Source organism: Dipteris shenzhenensis, chromosome 33 (genome assembly GCF_047967505.1).
Source record: "Dipteris shenzhenensis isolate YYH24624 ecotype China chromosome 33, Dip_SZ_1.0, whole genome shotgun sequence".
Lineage (NCBI taxonomy): Eukaryota > Viridiplantae > Streptophyta > Polypodiopsida > Gleicheniales > Dipteridaceae > Dipteris > Dipteris shenzhenensis.
Window position 1 is genome coordinate 279,076 of NC_141628.1, and position 26,226 is coordinate 305,301.

At 46.2% G+C, this 26,226-nt stretch overlaps 1 protein-coding gene across 4 annotated transcripts in view; it reads right to left on the minus strand.

The window, feature by feature from the left end:
* LOC147879503 (uncharacterized) overlaps nucleotides 1-26,226 on the minus strand; it is a 222,604-nt gene that overhangs the window by 190,094 nt on the left and 6,284 nt on the right. For 3 of the 4 annotated variants that reach the window (XM_087371950.1, XM_087371949.1, XM_087371952.1), the window contains exons 3-5: nucleotides 20,705-20,776; nucleotides 20,496-20,573; nucleotides 4,290-4,355 (exon numbers count right to left, since the gene is read on the minus strand). In XM_087371950.1, the coding sequence (XP_087228076.1) occupies nucleotides 4,290-4,355; nucleotides 20,496-20,573; nucleotides 20,705-20,776 (216 nt within the window). The remainder of the gene's footprint in view (nucleotides 1-4,289; nucleotides 4,356-20,495; nucleotides 20,574-20,704; nucleotides 20,777-26,226) is intronic. The other variant, XM_087371951.1, reaches the window with a different exon arrangement.

The following is a 26,226-nucleotide window of genomic DNA, read 5'->3' on the forward strand; positions in this document are numbered from 1 at the left end:
GTCAGAAGGCAATTCCAAGCAATTTTTTGGCATTTTTTGCTCAAATTCAGACTCCCATGACCTCCAGCAGTGATTTGAGCTTCCCGAGCTTACCCACAAGTCATTTCGACTGTACCAACACTCCGGCACATTGACTTGAGGCTTTTGACAGCAAGGAATACTCTTTTCACACCTTGTCATCTCCGACATTGCGGTGACTCCTTCACATGACTACTCCAACATTGGTGAAGACTTCCCGAGCTAGATGTGAGTTCTCCGATACTACTCCGACACACTCCACTACAGTGATCTCTCCGATTAGTGCATTACCTCGATCTTGATGTAGACCACTCTACATCAACAAGTGACTTCTTCAACATTGCTTATTCGATCGATGCCTGAGGTACTTCGCATTGATTGACTTCCCGATTGGTCATGGTTCCTGAGACTTCTACTTCGACATTGGTGACTCTCCTTCCGGCATTTTGAGAGTCATGATGTGATTACTCCAGGTAGCCGTCCCAAGGACTTCACCCACATATCTTGGGGCATCCCTGCCAAGTGCTTCATCGACATCGTCATCGACTTGCAGGGATGTGCACACATGTGCAGTGGCTACTTGGAGGACATCTCTTTCACAAAGAGAGATTTTTATTTATTACTACAGCTTTATGTATTTTGGGGTCCTCTGCCCTGGTGGGGGGGACGAGCATTTTCGGAGCAAAATCTTTCCAACGTCTGAGCGAAGGGAAAAAAAAGCTTCCAACTATATAAAAATATGGCAAAAATAGATCTGAACAAAACATAGTTTCCCTTAGAAATATGCAAAGTATTATAGCAATGCCCATTTTATATAAAAACCTTTACATGAATCTTTGGGAATGGTAACATAATGGGATGATGACTTTTGAAGAAACCCACATGTAGAGTAGACTTTTCTATGAAATTTCTCTTGTGATCCTTCTTACAACTTTTACTTAATAGGGGGTGACATTGAAAACCCTTTCATGAAAGGGTTTATCCAAAGAAACCTCATTGAAGCAAGCCATCAAGGTAGTTTCGCCAGCGAAACCCCTTTGAAGTAGTCTTCCAAGGTAGTTTCGCTGGCGAAACTACCATGGACAGCACTTTTAAAAGTGGCATAACTTTCACATCAAATGTCCAAATATAGTCATTCAACCACTCAAATTAATCGGAAAACCCCATTTAAGAACATCTATGGGGTTATATTTTGAAAAATATTGCATATATAGTATTAAATATTAATTCTATTTTATAAAAGTGATATATAAGCCCAAGTTAATACTTATTTATAGTAATTTAAACGTCTTTAGAAACATATCTATAAATATCTTGTTATTTATGCTATTAAAACACTAGAAAGCTCTTATTATATTGATATAAATGTGTTTAATAAGTGATTATATATGTATAATATTATTACATTGAGAGTGATTATGAGGGATGTTCCTTAAAGGAATTATTTTTCAACACTTTTTAAAGGTAATAACACGAGTACAAAGGATGTCTATGAAGAAGAAAATTTATGTTATGTAAAATTGAATGAGTGACAATTCTGTATATTTTTATGATAAAGGGATCCAATTCTAGTGAAAATAAAAGTGTAAAAACCATGTTTCCTAAGGAAATACAATTTTTTAAATCTCTTGAAAAACACGCTCGGATAAACCTGCTCATAGGTTTTTGCTCATAAAATTGACGCACCCCCTGGTGGGTAGTCTCCCTAAAATGATATGTATTGCAGATGTATTGGTTTTCATCGCGTCTAAGGGTACTCTACCCTGAGTAGTTCCCCAAAAATGATTGTAATTGGTTTTATTTGTGTGTGGCTTCCTACCACTTCATGTTATGAAGCCATGGGGGGATGTATTGGAAGGAGTCCTTCCATTGATGAGTTCTCCATTTTTGAGCCTCTGAAACATGATTGGTAGAGCCTCTAAGCCTTTTGAGCCATGCTCTCCAGCCTTTGAGCCATGCTCTTGGTCTTTTGCATCCATGCATGTTGGGCCTCTGAGCCATGCTACAATGAGCCTCTGAGTCTATTGTACCATGCTCACTAGCCTCTGATCCATGCACACTTGCCTCTAAGATTGCATAGGCTATAGTTGGCCATCATAGGATGTGGCTTCTATCCTCTATTCTCTCACCTTTCCTTCATGGGGGGATGTTAGAATATGAAGCCAAGTTGAGTCAGCTTGGTGTGTTCTAGTGTGTTCTAGTGTGTCCTATGGATGCCACGTGTCACATTGGTAGCTATCCCATATGCATTGGTGTTCATATGTGTGTGTGTGATCTATATAAGAGTTGTGTACTTGTCTAGTGTCAAATCAATCAAGTATCAAGCTACAAGCTCTTTGGTCTACATGTGAGTACTTTCATTTTGGTTCATTGCTCTAGTCATTTCATTTCCATTTCATTATGTCTCTCATTGAGTATCACTTCCTCTCTCCCTAGCCACAAAAGTACAAACTACTAAGAAGGAAGTGATTGTGGAAGTGGACACCAAAGCAAGTAAGTCTGATCTTCAAGCAGAGATTAAAGAACACGAAGCTAGATGTGATAATGTGCTGAAGATTAGAATAGGGGGACTCCTAGAAGATTGGTACAAAGAGGAGGACACATATAGTGAAATATTGACAAAGATCAAAGCAAGCTTGGCCAACATTGAATGGGTGGATGATGACGAGCATGAGAATGACGACTCCAGGCCACTTTCTATTTTGCACTATAAAGGTAATGCAATCCTTACACTGAAGTCAAAAAATAGGCGAATCAAATTTCTTCGACAATCTTACAAGTTGAAGGGCACCAAAGTATGGACAGTAGAGGAGCTTACACAAGCTCAACTTAAGATTAAGGCAACTGAATTAGCTAAAGTTAGGGCTGCTAGAAAGGATGGAAAATGGGCAGTTTGCCGTGAAGGCGTAGCACTAATTAGAGAGTTCAAATCAAAACCAAAAGACTCTCAGTCTTAAACTGATGTATGGCTGTTTACTCTTTCAGACTATCATGTAGGTACTCTAAATAATGTGGGTTGCTTTTTGCACTCCTTGGGAGCTGCCATGTGCCCTCCCTAAAGCAGATGTACTAGAGGGTTTCTTGCTGTCCCATAGACCTTTTGGTCTCCAGTGGACGTTAATAGAATTTCTTTCTTTCTTTCTTTCTCTCTTTTTTATTCTTCGCTTTCACTTGCTTTTCTTCTTTTTTTCCTTTCCCAGCAACAGATGGACATTTAATAGGTTTCAAAGTCGGTCTTCCATCTAAGAATGGCTATCCATTTAGCCAATCTTTATCCTCTTCCACAGGCCGTGAGAACTTGCACTTTTTCCAAAGATGAGTTGATGACATGGAACTTAGAGCTCTACTACTCTCTCCGCATCCATTCATGGATCCCATCCCTCCAAGACTCAGGCTAGGGATTGGATGCTTACTGCCCTTTCTTCTTACTTCTCTCCACACCTTTTCGATATTTTGTTTAGTGGGGAGAGGTTTCTGTCAAGCGCTCTTTGATCCCTCGGGAGTCATAGCTATGATGCTTCAGGCTAGCCCGTTAGGACTTGGCTCCAAGTTGATCTACCTTTTGACATTTTTCACTGGGGTTTGACCCAATGGGGGAGGACATACATGTCACTTCCTTACGTATTAGGTTCCCTAGTCTTCCCTAAGTCTATCATCGGCTCTTCAACATGATTGCCTCTCTAGGCTTCGTCACATAGTTACCTCCTCTCCTTGTGGTTTGCCTTCTTCCGCAAAACAGCGAAAAGTCATAGGGCTGATGGACCCCTGAGAGTTAGTACAAGAAAGTACACATAACTAGTTCTTCCAGAGTCATAAGCCAACAAGCATGGCTAGTCGCAATCCCATTCGCCATCGACTCTTAGTAGAGGAGAGGAGTCTCCACTTTGTTTTGATAAATGCAAAAACTTTGCCTTCTTTGGATGTCTTTCAAATATCCAAAACCAATAATACCCTCCAAACAAGTTTCTAAAGGAGTAGCTGAAAATCTTGACACAAAGTAAAAAAATAATTAATCTAATCAATAAATTCACATTTTGCCTATCACTTGATGAATACATTCAAAACAAAACTGTTTATCCTTAGTCAAGTAATTAGACATTGCGACGCTCTTGTAAGCCACATATCCTCTGCTCCATATCACGAAATCATACATTAATGATTTAACAAAAGTTTGCTAGATCTCACGTCTTGCTTATTGTTTGGTGATTTTACCTTCAACTTCTAAATGTTACAAATGATTGGGTATTCCTGTGTTCATGTAGGCCATATACCTCCTGCTCAAGAGAAAAAACTTTGTGAATTGATGACTTTTCATGAAGTTCCGCCCTTTCCTTTACCTGCAGTCAAATGATAAATCACCATAAAATCAAACAATGGACCTATGCTTTAGACATTTCCATGCTCATAAAAGCATCACAAGATGATAGCATCACAAATGAAAAAGATACACCTTTTACATAGGACAATTTTGCTTTTGAGCACATTTTAAAAAATAATCCATTTTTTCAATATTTTACGAGTTTTGGATAATGGGGTGTTACTACAAGGAGTAGTTGCTTGTCATGGTAATTGTTCCAAGGAAATGTGTTTAGCAAAAGACAAGTCCCTTTTATTTGTTCCACCATACATATTTATCTTTGTATGGAGACGTCTAAGATCTTAAAAACGAGAGGAAAGGACTGGCAAAAGACAATGAAGAAACTTGCAGCCAATGATACCTTCAAGTCCTTGCAGTCTGGCCCTAGAAAACACCACCTCTCAGATCTGAAAACACACTTCAAACAGGTTGCCCTTCGCTGTACTCCCGAACAGTCCACATCTTGTCGTACGTCTCTTCAAATGGCTCCGAACAGTAGCCCATAACACCTTGCAGCTCACTGGCTCCAGGCGCCCTCCACAATGCAAATCTTCAGCCAACCTTTGGCTTTGATATCATGTGAAAGTGCAGCGGAATATAGACAGCAAAAGAGAGCACAAGTATTGCGAACTGAAATGCGAGGAAGAGAGAGAGAAAAGTCTGCACAAGAACTCACGAAAAATGCCTCTAGTGCTGGGCAAAAACCTATTTATATGGCCCCCTCTCCAGACAACCTGGATGACCCAGAGGCCTGGACTGACTGACCCAATGTCGGGTATAACCTGACCCACTGGTCAGGACACTGACCTGGGTTTGGGGACTGGTTGGCCCCCAATCTGAGGTTCCCACATGGCGAACTAAGGTGCCTAGATGGCACCTATGTGGCGACCACCTGGCAGCCTACCAAGACCAAGAGCCCAAGGGGCGGGTGAAACAGCCCCGCACACCCCCTGCCTTGATCCTCGGCAACCACCTCCATGGTGGGCTCTCAAAGAACCCTGAATCTGTCCCCTCCCATCTCACATGGGTGGACAAACCCACAACAATGGCCCTCACCCTATGATACAAGAGATGCTACCTCTAACACCTTCCTTGCCTCAGCCTTTCCCCTAGGCCCCTCCCTCACCTCCAAGAAGTTTGCGGTCCCCTTCTCAGATTCAAGTGTACCTTTCCATCCCTCAATTGGTAAACAGCTTCGTCTCCAGCCGATCTTTCTTCCATGCTCAGAGTGTCACACACAGAGCAGTTGCTACCCCCCGCTCAGCCCCCCCGCTCTCAGCCCTCGCTCAGCCCCCCCGCTACCCCCCACTCAGCCCCCCCGCTCTCAGCCCCCCTGCTCAGCCCTTGCTCAGCCCCCCCGCTACCCCCCGCTCAGCCCTCCACTACCCTCCCCCCCCGCTCAGCCCCCCCCCGCTCTAGCTCTAGCCCCCCGCTCTCAGCCCCCCCGCTCAGCCTCGCTCAGCCCCCCGCTCAGCCCTCCACTACCCTCCGCTACCCTCGCTCAGCCCTCCCGCTACCCCCCACTCAGGCCCCCCGCTACCCCCCGCTCAGCCCTCCGCCACCCTATGCTACCCCCCCCCCCGCTCAGCACCCCTCCGCCACCCTCACTCAGCCCCCCCCGCTAAGCCCCCGCTACCCTCTGCTACCCCCCCGCTCAGCCCTCCGCTACCCCCCCCGCTACCCCCTGCTCAGCCCTCCCTGGGCACTGCTGCAGCTAACCACACCCCCCCCCTTTCGCTCCCCGCTACCCCTTCACTCAACCACTACCCACCTCCCTCCCTCCCCTTCACTCAGCCACTTTTCTTCTCTTTTTTTTTTGGGGGGGGGTCTCTTTTCCGTGGGGGGCCAAAAAAAAAAAACCTAGCCTCTCCTCCTTCTCCACCTCTTGGCTGCCTCTCCACTTCAGGCTTCCGCACTACCTCTCCACCACCTCGCACTGGACGTGCCTCCCATTATGGGGGGGGAACTGGTGCTCCCGCTCCCGGTTGAACATTAACACTACGATCTGCACCCGCACCCCAAGAGAATGGGGGACAAAGCCAAGAAAGACGAAAATAACAACAACAAAAAAAAGCAAACGACACAACTGAATTTGGAGGATGTGAACACACATTACAACCGAAGTGGACTCGGGGTAAACAGCAAGGCAAAGTTAGGACCCGCCTCAGCTTCTTCAGCATCTATCTCTACCTCAACCTCAACCTCAACTCCCGCTACAGTGTCAGTTTCGTTTTCAGCTCCAACCTCAGCTCCCTCTATCTCTACTTCGACTTCAGTCCCTGCTTCAGGCCCAGCTCTAGTTCCAGTCTCAGCTCCATCTACATCTACGATCAGTGACATACTCATGCCCATGGCGCCAGTTGTTGTTCCCTTTCCCTCTTCTCCTATTACAGCTCTCACATAGCTTATGACACCTACTTCCGAGGGGTCATACAGTGTGCCACATTACGCTTCACTCTCCCCTCTCCCTCTCAGTCAGCCCATCCTCCCACACCCCGTTGGGACTGCCTCACCCATTCCACTGTCATCTCCGTTCCTCACTCAGCCACCGTCCAGTTTTCAGACTCAGTCCCACTCTTTCATGCCACAGTCACCACAGTTTCAGCATGGACATGGGTGGACTGACACACCTGAGGCCCGTGAGACCCTACTCACGGAGATACATAATTTTTGTGAGCGTGAGATGGAGCTGGCTTGCTTTGCACGGGAGCAGGTCCGCTTCAACCAGGAGCAGAGCCACATCATACAGGAGCAGGCTAGGGCCATTCGGGAGCAGGCAGGTCTTATTCAGAGACTCAGACAGGATATCATGCAGCTCCGACAGGAGGTCACAGCCATGCACACTGTCCCACGGAGTACCCCGGTGGTCGAGGCACAGATTGCAAGCATGCAATCTGCTATTGAGGAGACTTCCAAATGGGTTGACGTGGCCAAACGGGAACCCGCAAGGGTCACCGTTTCGGCTACCCTCATGGAGCAGCAGCAGAGAGCCAGTAAGGCTCTCAACATCAGAGTACGCGGGATCCCACGCACTGAGGCTACACCGATGGTAGATGCGACTGCGTTCGTGACCGCTACCCTGGGTGTGGCTAAGCATAGGATAGAGAGGGCATGGCGGGTGGGGAGAGATCCCAACCGAGAGCAACCACTGATCATACGATTTCATGACACTCAGGCACGACTTTCAGCTCTACGACGCAGGTCAGTCCTTCGAGATCAGCCAGCGATCTCTATGGATGAGGATCTCACACCTCTACAGGTTGAGGAGAGGCGCTCTTTGCTGCAGCAGCGGGATCAGGCCTGAAAGGAGGGGAAGTGGGCAGTGGTACGAGAAAGAAAGAAAGAAAGAAAGTTTATTAAAGTCTTCAGGAGACCGTGAAGGTCTATGAGACTAAAGATAACTGATACAATGAGCATAACAGTGGCGGTCTCAAAACGGGCCAGCCAACCGTTTCTACAAAAAAGAGGTTATGAAGGACGATGTGTCTAGTCCTGATACAAAAAATATGTGTCTACCTCCAGATGATACAAAAAAGAAGGGGGGGGCACCAAAAATGGGGCAGAGGGGGGAGATACAATATATATGTGCAGGTGGTGATCGTCAAAGACCAATCATAGAGGGGCCGTCAAATGGGAGGCCGGAAAAAACCCTGCGATAGATGATTGGCCTCTGTCGTCACGCGGCCTAGTCGAGCTCGGTCATCGGGGGCGGCGCGTGGCCCTGTGGATGAGGACAACGGTAACCCCGGTGGGGCGGGCAGAGAGCAGAGACGAGATGTCATGGACCCGGATGTGTGAGTCTGTCCGCTGGCGCAGCTGTCGTGGCTCTGGCTCTCGCTCACGTCTGCGTCGTATGCTAGACTGAGGAGAGGTATCCTGTGACTGGAAGAAATCAGTGATGGGCCGTTGGGTGTCCTCACGCTGTGTGCTGCGCGTGTCGCCGTGCTCGGAGAGAGGTATCTCGGTGGCGAGTCATCTCATGTAAGAAAGCGGCTAGGCATCGCTGATCCGAGAACTGCAACATGTGTGGGAGGGAGCCAAATCTGTCGCGGAAGAGGCAGTGGTACCGGCCTCGAATGGCATAATAGATAGGACATCTGAAAGCAAAGTGCTCCTCCGATTCGATCTCCTACAAGTCCCAAAGTGGGCAAAGGCGGCCCTCTCGTGGAATACCCTCTGCGCGTCCGCTCTCGATCCGTAATCGGTGTGACGAAACCCTAAACTAACCGAGGGAGATCCGGAGCACATGTGGTAGATGAAGCTATGTGTAACCCGGAGGTGTAATGAAGCCCTCTTGTGAGATCTAGAGGTAGTGTCGGTGGTAGAAGTCGAGCTTCACAGGAAGCTCAGTGTGAAGAAACCATGTCCGCCAGGTGTGGAGCTGGAGCAGATCCGCTCGGATGAGCCAGTTGACCTCCTGGTCAGTGGGGGAGAGGGGAGACGGTGGAGCGTCGAGGCTGTACTGAAAAGGAGGCAACCGGTCTAAGTCGAGGCCCAGTCGAGTGAACCAACTGGAAAGACGACTATACCAGCATCGCTGGTCCCCATCAACGGATAAGGCCATAGAGGAGGATAGAGCTAGCCAAGGTAGGCGGAGGTGACCGTCGGCGGAGGAGCTGAAATCCCTGACTCTGTGCAGATAAGTGATAGCCTGGAAAGCCGCATCAAGCTGTAGGGGTGAGGCACCGAACTCTGCTAGAATGATCTGGTGTGGTACCAATGGTTTGCTGTGGATCATCCGAGCAAACATCAGTATCTGTAGGCGCTCGACTCCAGCCCACTCTGTGTCTGAAAGATCGGCTCCCCACCACGGGCTACCGTACATGCCTGCTGGGCAGACCAAAGAATCAAAAAGGAGAGACTTGGTCCGTGGGTCCTGGAAGTGGGAGTGGTAGCACTATCGCTCCAGCCTGGCAAGAGCGGCGTAGACCCGGCTGATCCTGGCCTGCATGGCCGGGCGCATCGTGAAGATCGGGCCTGAGAAGACAACGCCCAAGTATGTGTAAGAGTCAACTATCTCAACAGGGTCGCCGGCGAAGAGGAACTGCTCTCGGTGCATAGCGGGTCTAGAAGTGTTGAAGATCATCACCTTGGTTTTCCCAAGGTTGACCTTCAAGTCATGTGTATCACAGAAGACCTGAAGTCCATCCAGGTGTCACTGAAGACCAGTAGCAGAAGAGGATAGTAGTACTACATCGTCTGCGTATAGGAGAATCTGGATGACAGCCTCCGCAAGAGGATAGTAGTACTACATCGTCTGCGTATAGGAGAATCTGGATGACAGCCTGCACCACCGAGTGTCTTGATGGTGGTCTCGAGCTCGTCGATGTAGTACTACTTACAGGACCCCGTAGGACACCTGCCCCCTCCCCTACATAGGGAAGCAGGGCCTATGAGACTCAGATATCCGAGACCCTGTCCTGCACCATTTGGAACTGTAATGGTACCTTATGGTCAGAACCAGGGAACTTCTCAGAATCCTATACAGGCCACGACATAGTCTTCTATACAGAGACACATCAGAGTCTAGAGCGCCCTCTCCCAATAGTCAGCGGATATACATTGGAATCTGCCTACAGAGATGAGACGAGGTATACAGGAGGAGTTCGAGGTTCAGGTGGAGTTGCAGTCTTTTTCAGATCCACACTTCGGGGGATCATTTCAATAGAGCAGAGAGATACACATTCCAGATTTCTTTGGATCTAGATACGACACATGGATAGCCAGGATCTGTTTGTCATAGTTTGCTACTTCCCCCCGGAGACCTCCCACTTTGCCAGAGATATTCGAGGTGATCATGAGAAATCCCCATTTGCTGCCCTTTATCAGTCCATCGTTGACTTTTCTAGCCGCGGAGAAGTCCTTCTAGTGGGAGACTTCAACGCGAAGACAAGGACCCGTCAGGTACCACCTCTTGATTTCAGAGATGATTCCACTCTACTGGCAAATGTTGACCTTGAGGAGGCAGGTATGCTACGGGTTTCGGCTGACAGGCAAGGTCCACTTTCATCCTATGGGCAAGCCCTATTAGACCTGGGCAGAATACATGATCTCATTATCTATAATGATCTTGACAGATGGCCCACTTCAGGTGGTTTCACATGCTTTCCACATGGGGGGGGTTCCAATGTTGTTGATTACATCATGGGATCCCCTGTCTTCACATCTCGCATTACTGACTTCACTGTAGCACCTCTCCCCCCAGGGGCTGATCACACATACCTTTTCTTTCGCATCTCCACATCCCTTCACACAGCACCTTCCACCCCACTCAGTGCTTACTCCACCTACCACGATATACGCTTTGATCGGGATCACTCACCTTCTTACTCTGGCCGTCTGTACATACTTCTCGCTTATATTGACTTCAAACCCCTTTTAGAGGATCGTGCTGCCCTTGTCACCCGCTCACTACACGAGGCTACCATCCACACCTTTCCCCACACCACCCGCCCACCACCCCCTGGAACCGTACCCTGTAATAGTTGGTACGATGATGAGTGTAAGGCCTTACGCCGTCAACTCAGATTCGAAACCAAAAACAGTCTTCCGAGCACACCAGATACGCTACATGAATACCGTAGACTGGTACGATGGAAGAAACTAGACTTCGTTCGTCGAAACGAGGAGGAGCTACTGAACATTTTGTTTAGTAACAACTCTAAGGACTTCTGGCGGAGATTTCTAGAAGAACGGTCCCCTCTGCCACTCACTGACACCCAGATCTGGTTTGATTATGCACGCACACTTTATGACATCCCAAATCAGCCAGTCCCTAGCCTCTCACACATGCCTCGTCCCACATCCTGCACCCTCTTCACTAGAGGAGGGTAAAGGATGCTGTAATGAAACTTCATAATGGCCGAGCAAAGGATCATGAGGGACTATGTACTAAGTTCATTGCATATGGGATTAACCTCCTAGCCCCGATCTTAGCAAAGCTTTTTAATGAAGCGGTTTGTTTGGGATTTCCACACACTTGGACCATTAACACTATCTCACCCATCCACAAAGCAGGGGATCCCATGAGCCCGGAGAACTACAGGACCATTATGATTGGACATGTCATGTCCAAGATTTATGCATCAATACTTGACTCCGAGGTTAGCAGACTTGCAGAGTGTCGAGGACTCAGAGCAGCAAGACAGCCCGGATTCCGGCGTAATCATGGAACCATGGACCACATTCTGACGCTCAGATGTATCATTGAGGAGGCGAGATCACGGAAGCAGAGGGTTTATTGTTGCTTTGTGGATTTTCGCAAGGCATTTGAGACAGTCCCGAGAGCCCGCCTCATACGGCACCTACAAGACTTGGATTATGACCAAGAGATCATTTGGGCTGCCATGGCACTTTACGAGAGAGTTTCTGGCAGAGTTCGGGTAGGATCCGGGTGGACAGACGAGATCATGAGTACCATCGGGGTCAAACAAGGGTGTCCTTTGTCGCCTACCTTGTCTGGCCTCTACATTGACGAGCTTGAGACAGTGATGCAAACACAGGGGGGTGTAGGTTGCTCTCTTGCAGGCACGCTGATCCAGATTTTTCTCTATGCAGATGACGTGGCTCTCTTGTCTTCCTCAGCAGAGGGGCTTCAGAGACACCTAGACGCACTACAGTCCTTTTGCGAGTCTCATGATTTGAAGGTCAACCTGGGTAAAACCAAAGTCATGATCTTCAATACATCTCGAGCCATCATGCGTCACGAGCAGTTCACATTTGCGGGGTCATCTGTTGAGATAGTTTCATCATACACTTAGCTTGAGGTTATCTTCTCCGGACCGAGCTTCACTATGAGACCCGCGATGCAGGCACGCTTGAGTAGAGGGTATGCCTCATTGGCCAGGCTAGAGAGGCAGTGCTCCCGCTCACACTTTCAGGATCCACGCACCAAGGGGTTGCTTTTTGACTCCTTGGCTCGCCCAGCGGGGATGTACGGAAGTCCTTGTTAGGGGCCAGACTTGTCAGATACAGAGTGGGCCCGTGTGGAGTGGCTACAGGTTCTCATGCTATCACGGATGATTCGTGGTAAGTCATCCGTTCCTCACTAGATCATTCAGGCTGAGTTTGGGTCACCCCCTTTACAACTAGATGCTGCATTTCAGGTCATCACGTATATGTACCGAGTTAGGGAATATGGGGATTATACCTCGGGGCGTAGTAGGCTACCATGGATAGCTTTATCCTCTTCTATGGCACTTGCAGCAGGAGGAGATCGGAGGTGCTGGTATGCACGTACAGAGAGATGGTTTGAGCGACTGGGGCTCCACATGGATAGACTACCTCCCTTCCAGTATAGCATGGATGCTCCGTTCTCTCCCCTCTTATCACACGAGGTCAACCAGGTTATCCGTGAGCATCTACTACAGCTACACATTTTTCGGACCTGGTTGGAACCGACTGAACTCCTAGTGAAGCTTAGCTTCTACAGAGATCACTTCTTACATATCACAGCGGAGGGTTTCATTGACCCACCAGGATACACACAGATTCACCTACCCCACTCGATGAGGATCTCTCTTGGGCAGTTCCGGGTCTCTTCACACACACTTCGCATCGAGAGCGGCAGAGCAGAGCGACTACCCAGGGAGCGGCGCATATGCACACTATGTGACATACAGGAGGTTGAGACAGACGAGCATTTCATCTTCAGGTGTCCTGTGTACTATGAGATCCGAGGACGTTTCCACTGCCTCTTCAGAGATAGTTATGGGATTTTAGCCCATTTCCTCTCCTACCCAGACCAGCAGTGTTTGGCAGGTTTCATTCATGAGGCACTTAGACACCGCGAGAGGATTCTCCGAGCACGGAGACAGGAGCAGACTTCTTCCTCGGTTGATCCCTCTCAGAGCTCTATCACGAAGTTCTTTCAACTAGATCACATGGGCCCCAACGAGACGAGGCCTCGACATGACCGTGACCCGACAGCTCAGACAGAGGGTCGACACACAGATCACACTTGGAGACATCCCCTCCTTGTTTAGAGTTGGAGCCGGACCGACAGGGGTCACAGTAGCCCTAGTTAGACGTAGAGCTACGACCAAGAGACGTGCTAGGACCGCACCTCTGAGTGGCCGACAGCACTCTATTGCCGACTTCATGCCTCCACTGCCTCATCCATCCTGATATCTTGCTGTTGCTGGGGATGTTGATGATATTGATGATGATGCTAAGATTGATATATAGTCGACCACCGACATCACAATGTTGTACTTAGGACTCAGTACTGCCATTCTGCATTTTTGGCATTTTGCATTTTGCATTGGTATGGACGCTCGTTTAGTAGCTCCACTACCACAACTCGTTGTATCAGGATTTTCATAGTCTCATAGACCCATCGGTCTTCCGAAGACTTTAATAAACTTTCTTTCTTTCTTTCTTTCTCTCATCACCAGCCATAAGAATGCTAAGTCCCCAGATGTTTCCACTAGGACAAAGACATTGGTCTTTGAAACAATAACCAATTCTTATCACGTTGTGGCTCACATTCCAATCTAGGCACAGTCCCCACCCACATGAGACCTAAGCTTTGGTTGGGTATTAAGTCACATTCCATTAGACATGTTCCGCACGCTGCTCATCTTTCTCCAATGGATTTTTCAGGACTTGACGTATGCTTGGGGATCGGTCACAGAGGCGGATGGTTTTTCCATCGCGTGGTCTGGGAAGCAATTCAAGGCTTCATCTTCTCGCTGATGAGGATTATTACCTACAACTGGAGATCTCAATAGGGTGAAACAGCCCACATATAAGAAAGGCAAAAGGGAAGGACACGTTCACCCTCTTGAGAGAGCCAATTGGGATTCATTCGTATTTCACCTCAGAGGCAAGGATTCTTTAGTTCAATGATGTTTTTCATATCCAAAACGTCTCCAAAGGAGTCTTACATGTTAGAATTATTATTATATTCTAGCAGTGACCAATGTAATGTAATAAGTAGGTTAGGGGCACTTTTCCCTCTAAAGAGGTTTTTCCCCCTTACTACAGTTTGTTCACTAACTACGGTTAGTGAAGGATAAGGTTTTGTCACTTAGACAAAACCTTTCCCTCTTCTTCTATTACTCACTTCATCTATTGCAACGTTACGTTCAGCTCTCTTGCTCTCTCACTCTCCTCCATCTCACATTTGATATCAGAGCCACTACTTCTTCCAGCCCTGCTCGTAGCTTCCTGCCCAGCTCCTTGCTCCTTGCCCGCAAGCTCTTCCCGCTCGTCGTCCATACAACCAATTGTACGTGCGCCGTACAATTCTCCATCCGTACAACGTATGGACTTCCATACTGCAGGCGTCACTTAGTCCGTACTGCCCCATACCAACCTGCGCTGCCATTCCATACAAGTACCTAGTGCAACATTCGTCCATACAGTCTGTACAACGTACGGATCGACAGTTTCACTGTACAACGTTGCAGTAGCTTCCGTACAACGCAGTCTGTACATCCGTACGCTCTGTCAGCACCGTACAACCTTAAGTTCATGCTCGCATTCCGTACTTGCAGATTCAACCGCACAGCTGCGCCGCACGTGTGGCCGTACTGCACTGTCCAGCCACTATACGGATTCCGTACACAATCCTGCATTCCGTACAATTGCAGGTTTCCGTACAGTTGCAGGTACATTTGTAGATTTTCAGAGCAAGTGGTCTTTGCCAGGAATTGGTGCCCAGAGCCATTGTTCGGCTGTAAAATTTGGGGCACTTTGTATTTGTGGGAAGACATTTGCAGTTGGTTGCTTGGCAGACATTTTTTGCATTGAGCCATTGTTTGGCTATGTATTCAAGGAGTTCTGTGGGCAATTGTGACCACATTTGGAGAAATTTTGGCCTTTTTGGCAAAGTTTGGGCCTTTTTGTGAATTTGCCCCAATTTCAGCTCAATTTCTCCCCAAAATTTGGGGTTTTGACACCTCTTGGGAGATTTTGGCTAGCATTTCCTCTTGGCACATTTGGAGAGCCAGATGTACTAAGGCCTTGGATGGCACCCAGATACACCCATCACAGGTGTTCACGGGTATTTGGACTGACACGGTTCACACTTTGATAGCCATATGGGCTAGCATGCAGGGCCCTTCACGGGCAGCCTCTTCTAGAAGGACTATATTTCTTCGAGTTTGGAGGGGTTCTCCCTTTTTCTCGGAGGTTTCTACCGGATTGAGATGGCACTATCAGCCTCAATCCTTTCTTTTTGGCTCTTGTGCTTTTCGTGCATTGCATGATGTATCCCGTATGGAGCTTGCTCTAACGGTTTTTCTTTAATACTTAATAGAAGTCTCTTTTTGCCAAAAAAAACAAAAAAAATTGGGGTTTTTGGTTTTGCACTGCAATTTCTTGCATAATCGGGGCTTTCAATTTTTTGGATGCAATTTCCCTCAAGAAATTGGGGCTTTTGCAAGTGGGTTGCAATTTTGCAGTGAAAAAGCAATTTGGGAGTTTGCAGGCAATTTTGGACTCATTTTGAGTGACATTGCAGACATTGGCAAATTTTGCAGTGTTTTTTGGCAGTTTTGGAGAGCATTTGCAGGATAATTGAAGTGCATTTTGAGCCTTTGATAGGCTGTCACAGTATTTGTCACTGTGGGCAGTTTTTTTGTTTGCAGATTTTACTTGTGCATTTTATATCCCAGGAAGGGATTTCACTTGGTCAGTCTGCTGTATTTTTTTATATTTTCTGGTATAAATGGCTCGGAACAACTCCAATGAGGTGTTCGGGGTTCTCACACAGGAGGATAAGTTGGATGGCACCAACTACTCCTTGTGGGGTTTCATGGTTGGCAATATCTTAGTTGGCAGACATCTTTGGGATTATGTCAATGGGGATGAAGCAAAACCAGATACAGCTACCACACCTGTCACTCCTACAGCTGGAGGCAGGGGTAGAGGTATAAATGCACCACATGTGGTTGCAGCAGCCACTCCAAGAGCTCCCACAGCAGAACAGAAAAGATGGGACTCTAGAGATGCACAAGCTCTTTTAGTAATTTATCTTTCTATCAAGAGGTTCATTATACCTCATATTCGGTCATGCAAGACATCTATGGCAGCTTGGGTATGTAGCTTTTGCTGCCCTTTACCCTTGGGCTTGAATTTGGAGAGCCTAGCATGCTCGTCAGCTCGGGTTGGCATATTTCTGCGAGTTTGTTCCTCCTACAACAGAAGTCCTACCAACTCGCGAAAGGAGAGAGGATGGCTGCCCCCCCTCAATGACAAATTCAGCGAGGTGTGGAAACCGAGATAGGACTCAGGAAGAGAGTTCAGAATGGTGGTGATCATCTCAAAATCTGGAATGACTTCATCAATATTCAGCAATTGTTCCCTGAGGTCTTGAAGCTTTGTGAGGTGAGAATTCATGGAATCTCCCTCCTCCATATGTGTATGCGAAAGTTCTCGCTTCAAAAAGGAAACCCTAGCATCATTTCTTGCTGCAAACATACTCTACCACACATCAGCATAAAGCTGATTCTGGACAGCCTTCTTATAAGGCAAAGGGTGATACAAATAAGCAGAAAAAGAAGGGCATCTGTCATTATTGTTAGAAAAGACCCAACATAGGGTACACGCAGCGGAAGACTTATAATAATGCCCAGGAGCTCACACAGTGTGCGGTGTGGGTGTGGAATCACAAACTTCTTTACTTATGTGCATACAATAGGTGTGCAGACTCATCAATAGACAATGAACCAACCAGATAGAGAAACCACCAAAATATATATTTCCATCCACAACTATGGACACAATACAAAAGAGACAGATCCAGAGTCCCACCAATGATGTGGTCCTTTGATCTTACCACAAGGTCCTTCTCCTATCTGCTGGCTATCTCTAGACTCGAGCCCGCGTGCTCCACCTCGAGCGTCTGTAGACTTTCCGTCTAGTGTGTTCTTCTCCACCTTACTGCCTGTGAATCAGCCTAGGTGGGCAGCCCCTGCCAAGCTTTGTCTGCAGCACACAGATCCCTGTTCCACTGCTCCAACCTGCTTGTGAATGGCTGCTCCAAAAGATGATGATCTCAGCAACCTTCTGCCCTAGATGACAGCCAAGGTCCCAGCCCTTTCCTGGCTAAGTCTGCAGCCCTTCAAGCACCTCTCTATCCTCCTGGATGTAGGCCCAAAGGGTGGCTTCCTGCTGCTCCTTTCTGCCCTGGATCTGCTAGCTGCTGGATATTTGGATATGAAATGAGGCCTGAGGCCTCTCCTTTTATAGGGCTCAAGGCCCCCTTGAAACAACCGACCAGCCAGCCCTAAATGGGCCGACTGGCTGGTCTGTAGCAGCCCTAACCAACCGACCAGTTGGTTGGCTGGTTGGCTGCCTATCCAGCCCTATTTAGGGCCCTTTGCTGGCCCTTTGTTCCATGCAGGGTCCAGCCCCTTTGCTGCTGCTGTCCTGCCACCTGCCAGCCCTGCTTGCAGGCCATAGACCTGCCCATATACTTTGCCAGGGACCCCATCATGCAAGCGCCTCTGCCAGGCCCTTCTCCAGCGCTGTACAATTCCGTACATTGCTGATGTCATCGCGCCTTTCATAGGGTCCTGCTGCAGTCCACTGAGTGCCTCGTGCCAAGCCTGATCCAAGACACCGTGTCCCCGCCATCTTCCTGCACATGAGCTGCTCCTGATGCAGCCTTTCATCCTTGGGATACCCCACCAACCATGAATGCTCCAGATCTGTCGCAGATCCACACATCCAGGTAATCTCTCTTTGGGCACATCCTGCCCTAGGTCTCCCTCCCCCACGCTCTCCTCATTTGGGGGCTTACAGATGGGGAGGAGGTAACCTTTCCAACAATTATTACAAGAAGCCAGGTCATTATATTGGAGGAGGAGCCTGAGACATTTGAAGAAGCAAAGGATAATGTGCATTGGATGAATGCCATGCATGATGAATTATTCATAAAAATCAGACTTGGGATGTCGTGGATTTGCCACCAAGTAAGAATGCCATAGGTACACGTTGGGTTTTCAAAGTCAAAAGAAAGCCAGATGGGTCCATTGATCGGCACAAGGCAAGGCTGGTTGCAAAAGCATATGCTCAGAAAAAGGGCATAGATTATGAGGAGACTTTTGCTCCTACATCCAGAATGACCACCATCACGTCAGTTATAGCAATGGCTGCAAATTTTGAATGGAATGTTCATCAATTGGACATTAAAAGAGCTTTCCTTAATGGAGACTTGTTGGAAGAGGTTTATGTCAAACAACCTCCGGGCTTTGCAATTTCAGGAAATGCACACCAGGTATGCAAGCTGAATAAAGCTTTGTATGGGCTGAAACAAGCCCCACGTGCATGGTATGCAGAAATTGATGCCTTTCTAACCAGCAAGGGGCTGCACAATAGTCCAACTGAGAGCACCCTCTACATCAAGAAGGATGGGGGGGATATTTTGGTCATCATTCTTTATGTAGATGACATGCTGCTCACCGAATCAAATGAGGAACTAATTGCAGATTTCAAAGTCCAATTGAAAGCTACATTTGATATGTCAGACTTGGGCTTGTTACATTTCTTTTTGGAAATCTAGTTTATTCAAGAGAAACGTGGCATTGTTATCTCTCAGTCAAATTCAACATGCATGATTGCAAGCCTATCTCCACTCCCATGGAGCCGGGGCTGAAGCTTACAATGCATGATGCGGGTCAATCAATTGATGTCACACTCTATAGCCAGGCTGTTGGATGCCTCATTTATCTCTGCAATACACGACCTGATATTCAGTTTTCAGTTTCTCACGTGAGCAGGTATATGCACAGCCCAAAGATTATGCATTGGCACGCTATAAAACGCATCTTCCGTTACTTGCAAGGTACAAAGTCTTTTGGCTTGATATTTCCCAGAGGGGGTGACTTACAGTGACTCAGATTGGGCTGGAGACTATGATACTAGGCAATCCACCAGTGGGAATTGTTTCTTTCTAGGACATGCTTGCATTTCTAGGACATGCTTGCATTTGTAGGACTACAGGGGGGTGTTAGAATTATTATTATATTCTAGCAGTGACCAATGTAATGTAATAAGTAGGTTAGAGGCACTTTTCCCTCTAAAGAGGTTTTTTCTCTTGACCACAGTTAGTTCACTAACTACGGTTAGTGAAGGAGAAGGTTTTGTCACTTAAACAAAACCTTTCCCTCTTCTTCTATTACTCACTTCATCTATTGCAACGTTACGTTCAGCTCTCTTGCTCTCTCACTCTCCTCCTTCTCACATTACACAGCCTATTTCTGCATGGATCGATAGATTCTATGTTGATGATTGGGCTCTTGGCAGAGGTGGCACCATTTGTGTTGCTCCAAGTGTCTCTACCTCTTATCACTTTCTAATCGTTCTTATCCTTTTGAGCCCCAATGCCTCCTCTCGCTCAACCATTGTCAAGATTCCTTATAGTATTATACTAAGGAAGAACTCACAGTGTCAGTTATTTGGATTTGGGGTTCCTACTTACATGATGATGCCTACTCCCTCAATGCTCTGGCAGCAGCACTCGTTCATACTATTCTGTTTCAGGATGTCAGAAACAAGATATTATCATGAAAGAAGCTTCCATTTCGCTAGCAGTTAGAGCAAAAGAGGACTTCTGATGCTTGGGTGCAAGAGTGCCTGGCTGCAGCTAGGGCTCCAGCAAGCAATCACTTTTGAGCAGAGGGCTGAGTTCTCTTATCATGCAGATGCGAGGAAAGCCATGAAGGTTTACACTAGGTTTTCCATAATGCGTAGCTTTCCATTTCTTTTCCTATTTAAGAAAATTCTTCTTATTAAGAATGGAAAAACCCAGCACACCTGCACACATTGCACAAATCTAAACTCAGAATAGCCAAAGCAACCTACGGTAAGAAAAGCACAAGAAATCCTTACCAAGTCCATGGTTACACAAGTTATGTCCCAGAATGGGCAAACTAACTATGTATCTAAGAGTGTGTACCTGATTTTCACAAGTTTGAGTCTCGCAGTATTGTAAGAGTGACAGAATGGGCAAACTAACTTGTGTATCTAAGAGTGTGTACCTGATTTTCACAAGTTTGAGTCTCACAGTATTGTGAGTGACAGGCTAAAAAACAAGAAAGAAGAACTCACAGCTAGCAAGGACACTTTTTCTGTAAACAACAAAAGAATATGATGGTTCTCCTGGTGCTACCTGCAACTTGTCTGTATTAGCTTTAGTTAGTGCATCCCTTAATTTTTGCATCGCTTCCTCTCTATCTTTCAAAGAGGCCTGTTTCAAGATTCACAGAAATTTGGCATTAGACCTATGTGTTTTCGAATGCAAATAGAAGTTTAAGTAATGCAAGTCGGTGAAGGCCCTATATCTTGATAATCAAACAGCATAGTTTACAAATGACACACCTCGAATGATTCCAATAAAGCATCATGTTCCTCTAGCTCGGCATCTCGTTCATCAAGAAGTCCAAGATTGTACTGCCACAGTGTTTCTCAGGTATCCAAAGTTCACAAAGCATTGTGGCATATGAAAATATGGAGCTCAAAATGTACGAATACCAATTAAATTTGTAAATGAACATGAAAGTGCAAGGGAGTCAGATGTAGAGAATGCAAGATACATAAGTGTATTCCATACTGAACCAGGAACAACTGAAGAGTCGATTTATATAGGAAATCCATTAAAATTCAAACCTATAATCGACTGAAATCCATTCCCATCCCATTGTAAATGCTCCTACAGTTACCCCTAAATGGTACGGCTAAAATACCCATGAAAATGTCTCAGAATTACCTAGTGCACCTGAAGTACCATAGTTGAAGAAATTCATTCAAAAGGAACATAGCAACTTATGTCTATTTTACTAAACCCCTTGGCATTTCCTTCTCAAATTCGAACTGACTATCTGTGCAAAGGCTTTTGATGAAAAATCTGCCACGTTGTCCGTAGATGGATAATAGATGAAATCTATGAAGCCATCCTCAATACAATCCCAAAGGTAAGTATAATAATTTTCAATATGTTTCATGTGTGTATGAAACTCGGGATTTTCACAATGGCAATGCAACTCTATCTATCGTAGTCATCGGAGAAGCCACGTTGTCTGTGAATGATGCAAATCATCTACTAGAGCACCTCATTCGATTGGGATTGGCCCACAGTTGCATCATTGAGAGGGGGTGTTGAAGTCATCAACCCCACCTGTGAGCCCCACGACAAGGGTCAGTATTCTATAGGGGGTTCGGGCATTCCTGAACCAGAGGACTGCGCAGCAGCCTGCATCAATATGGAGGATTGGATGCAAGGAGACAACATGTTGGATCTATAGTCCTCATCACTGCCCAATCTAGGTCATAGAAACCACCCAACTCCATACCTGTGCTACATGCGATACCATATGTGCTAGTATCCTTCAAGTACCTTAGCACCCATAATCCTGCCTTCCAGTGATTCTCCCTGGGTTTCGAAGAAAACTAATAGAGCACACCAGTAGAATAAGAAATGTCTAGCCTGGTGTTGGTTAGATAGTGCAAACTGCCTACCAACCTCTAATACCTCTACTGGCATCAATCAGCTGGGATGTATCTTGAGCACTCAGCTTCAGCCCAGCCTCCATTGGCGTCACTGCCTCCTTGCAGACATCCATCTAAAATCGCTTCAGAGTCTCACAGCAATACTTCTCTTGAGACATGAAGATGTTGCATTCTTTGTACTTGACTTCTATCTCGAGGATGTAATAAAGAAGAACCAGATCCCTCATCTCGAACTCTTTCATCAGAAGCTTCTTTACATGCAAGATCCTCTCCTTATGATGGCCAGTAAGTATCAAGTCATCTACATACAAGATTCCATTAACCTTCCCCTCCCAGAACAGATAATGGTTAACATCCGATGGAATTCGATTCAACCCAATTCTGGTGAAGAAATCTTCGAGGTGTTGGTACCACACTCTAGAGGCCTGCTCAAAGCCTTCTTTAATCTGCAGACTTGAGAAGTGGAAGCTACAACTTGAGAACCCTAAGGCTGATCCACATACACCTCCTCCTCCAGGTTTCCATTCAAAATTGCAGATTTCACATCCATTTGGAAGATGGACCACCCTTGATGGGCAGCCAAGCCAAATGGTGACCATTCCAGTTGTAGGAGCAAAAGTCTCATTGAAGTCGAGACCATCTGCCTGCACATATCTCTTGACCACTAGCCTAGCTTTATATTTATCCAAAATCCCATTGGATTCACTTAGTACCAATCACCTTCCTCTTGAAAGGTTTGTCCACCAAGTCCTAGATCTCATCCTTTCAAATAGTATCCATCTCAGCCTTCACGGCTGCCTACCATTCAGGTATATCTTTCACCTCCTTGAAAGATATTGGCTCATCAACCTGAGCCACCAATCCAAAGTTCACAATAGGATTTCTCAAAATGCGTTGATAACTCCTTACCCCAAAACTTGAATCGGGTAATTCTGTCAACCGAGACTCCTGCAACGTCCTCACATACAACCGTGGAAGCTTCTTCTCATTGGTGGTGGTTTCTTAGGTGGTTCTTTGGCTACTGGTGCCTCTTGCTCTGCCTCGGACTCCTCGAACTCCTTATCCCTTTCGTTGATTGCCAACCTGGGTACCATTAGGGGTTCTTCTAGAGCTTCTTCTGTCACTTTGATTTCTTACCATAGTAGACTTCATAAGGAGTTTTGTTTTTAACAGCTTTTGTCTTCGACTGGTTCAAAATATGCACGGCTGTCACCCCAATAGGCCTTGGAGAGGTGCTTCCCCCTCTTCATGGTCAATTCTATTTCTACTATCACACGGTTCTTCCTCTCTGCAACACCATACTGTTGAGAAGCGTAAGTTGTAGTTAGTTGTCTTTTGATTCCATGCTTCTTACAGAAAGCGTCAAATGCTTTTGAAGTAAATATATCATTGAGACTTCTTAGCCAAGCAGTGCCCAAATCATGTGGCTACAATCATCAATGAAAGTTAGAAAGTAGCGAGAACCTACAAATGAGTTTGTTGACATGGGCCCGCACAAACTGGAGTGCACCAACTCTAGCAAGGCTTTGGCCCTCGATGTGGCCTCCTTTGGTACTAGATCCCGGTGCTACTTGCCCTCCAAGCAAACCGTGTAGACCTCATCCGTGCCTCCCCTGCAATCGGAGGAAGTCCATCCACATCTTTGACTTTTGCATCTCTGACAATGTCCTATAGTTGATGTAGCCGAATCTCCCTGCCATTGGAGCCTCCTTTGTCACCATGGATAAATAGTGCATAGATCTTGTACAGCCCATTCTCTTCAACTCCTCGAGCCATGATCTCTCTGGTCGCCTTGGATCGTACCACAGCTTCTTTGTCATCGGACTCTACCTTCATCTTATTCTTGGACATTCGACTCACAGATAGCAAGTTTTTACAAAGAGCAGGCACATAGAGCACACTAGAGATTACTTGTTTGTCTCTCGAGTTTGTCATGAATGGAATGCTGTCAATACCCTTCATAGGGCATGTCCTGCTGTCCCCCACCATCACGGTCAAGTTTGGGTGTGCAGACTCCATGGATTTGAGCCATGATTTCTTGTTGTCAATGTGTCGTGAAGCTCCATTATCTACATACCACCTTGCTTGCCTTCAGTCAACACAAAATCTTAGCAATGCTCAATGACCAAGAAAAGAAATCCCATAGTCATACTGGCTGATTCAGAGTTGAACTCCTCCTTGGCCTTAGACTCCTTCAGATCTGCCTTCTGTTTCAACTAAAATTTACAGCTTATTCGTGACCACGAATTGGACGAACACCAGTTAACAGGTGATAGCACTACGAATAACCACCCAGCCGTCCTCTAGTTCAGCAAGCTTATTTCAATCATAAAAACGTGAGAAGGACCTGCAAGCTGAAGCCCAGAGCTCACAATACCCTAGATGGATCTAGTATGCCACATGTCTTCATTCTAAGGTACCTCCTAAATGCATCATTTACCCCTCTCTTGGAGTATCATTAAATCATTTGCCACTTGGCACAGTTACTTTCCCATATGCCAACCTGGATCAATCTTCCTAGAAAACCAAAGTGAACCCAACCAATTTGATTTGCAAAGAAGAAAATATATATGGGATGGCTGGACTCTTGCATGTTACTTTTTCATATGCCAACCTCAATCAACTTTCCTAGAAAATTGAAGTGGACCCAACCAATTTGATTTGTAAATCAAAAAATAAGCAATGGGATGGGACTGTTCATGTTACTTTCTCATATGCCAACTTGGATCAACCTTCTTGAAAAATCAAAGTGGAAAAATCAAAAAATGAGACCTCTCAAAACCTGCCACCTCCATCATCCATGGCATTTCTAGTATTCAAATAAAAAATTTAATGCATTTAGACCCTTTAGCCTTAGATCCACCTAGTCTAGTGCTATAACACCCTCACCAAGGACCTTTCTGATCATTTACGTAAAGCCCAACAAATATAATACAAACATTGATCCTTTAAAGGAAAATGTCGACCGACCCTTCCGAGGTCATGTTACCTCGACTTGAGCGTAACATTCCTTCCCTCTTCAGGCATCAGCGTCCTCGATGATAAAGTCTGGGAACACTCTCTGTAACTGGTATACGGATTCCCAGGTAGATATGATAGAGGTAGACCATGCCATACAACCAACACTGTGGGTATCTTCCAATTGCGTACTTGCATTGTTCCTCGGTCCAGGATTCCTGTTGGTTTACGTCTTGCATTATCCTCTATCTCCTGAAACAAAACAACACCCTCGATTAGTGAGCTTCACCTGTATGCAAAAATTTCTTTAAACGAGAAACATGAAACACTGGGTGCACCTTACAACCCTGTGGCAATTCTAATTTATAGGCTACCTTGCCTATTCTTTTTAGAATTAACCATGGCCCACAATATCGAGGTGATAACTTAGCACACTCTCCTGCAGTGAAAGACTTAGAGTGCGAAGGAACTCTGAGAAAAACTTTTTCTCCTTCCTTAAATTCTCTAGCAGATCGGTTTTCATCCGCATACGCCTTAGCTCTATCCATAGCTTGGCAGATGTTAGCTCTCGCAAGTGCTAGCATCTCCCGCATCTGAACCACAAAGTTCGCGGCACTAGGCACTTTCTGAGGTATTCCAACTATAGTTGGATTCACTGGTCTATAACCATAGTTCAACTCAAACGGACTGAACCCTGTGGAGGAATGTTTTCTATCATTGTAGGCAAATTCTAACAATGGCAACCACTTGTCCCATGTATATTGTCTCAATGACACATATGCTCTAAGCATATCCTCTAAAATTTGGTTGATTCTTTCCGTCTGATTATCTATTTCTGAATGATCCCCACTACTCATTCCCAACTCAGTCCTTAGTGACTCAAACACCGCACTCCAAAAATGACCGGTAAATTTGGCATCCATGTCTGACACTATGGATTTGGGTAATCCATGCAAACGAAATATATGTTTAATAAACAAATCCGCCACTTGCGGGACACTAATAGACTCTCTAGTTGAAATGAAGTGAGCCATCTTGGTAAGACGATCAACCACCACAAGGATAGAATCATATCCACCTTGTGTCGTAGGCAGACCTACAATAAAGTCCATGGAGACGCTCTCCCACCTACCTAGTGGTATTTCCCAGGGCTGTAAAAGTCCAGGTGGCTTCACCCGCTCTGCCTTACTTACTTGACACGAAAAACAACGTGTCACATATTCATGAATATGCTTTTTCATCTTTGGCTAAAAGAAATCTCGTCTCACGAGATCATATGTCTTCTCGACTCCTGGATGTTCCGCACATGGGCTATCATGGCATTGTTGAATGACTCTTTGCCTGAGATCATTCTGATTAGGTACTACTACCTTGCCATTTCTTTTCAGCATACCATCCCTTATGGCATATCTTGCATAAGTTTGGTCTTTTCTGGA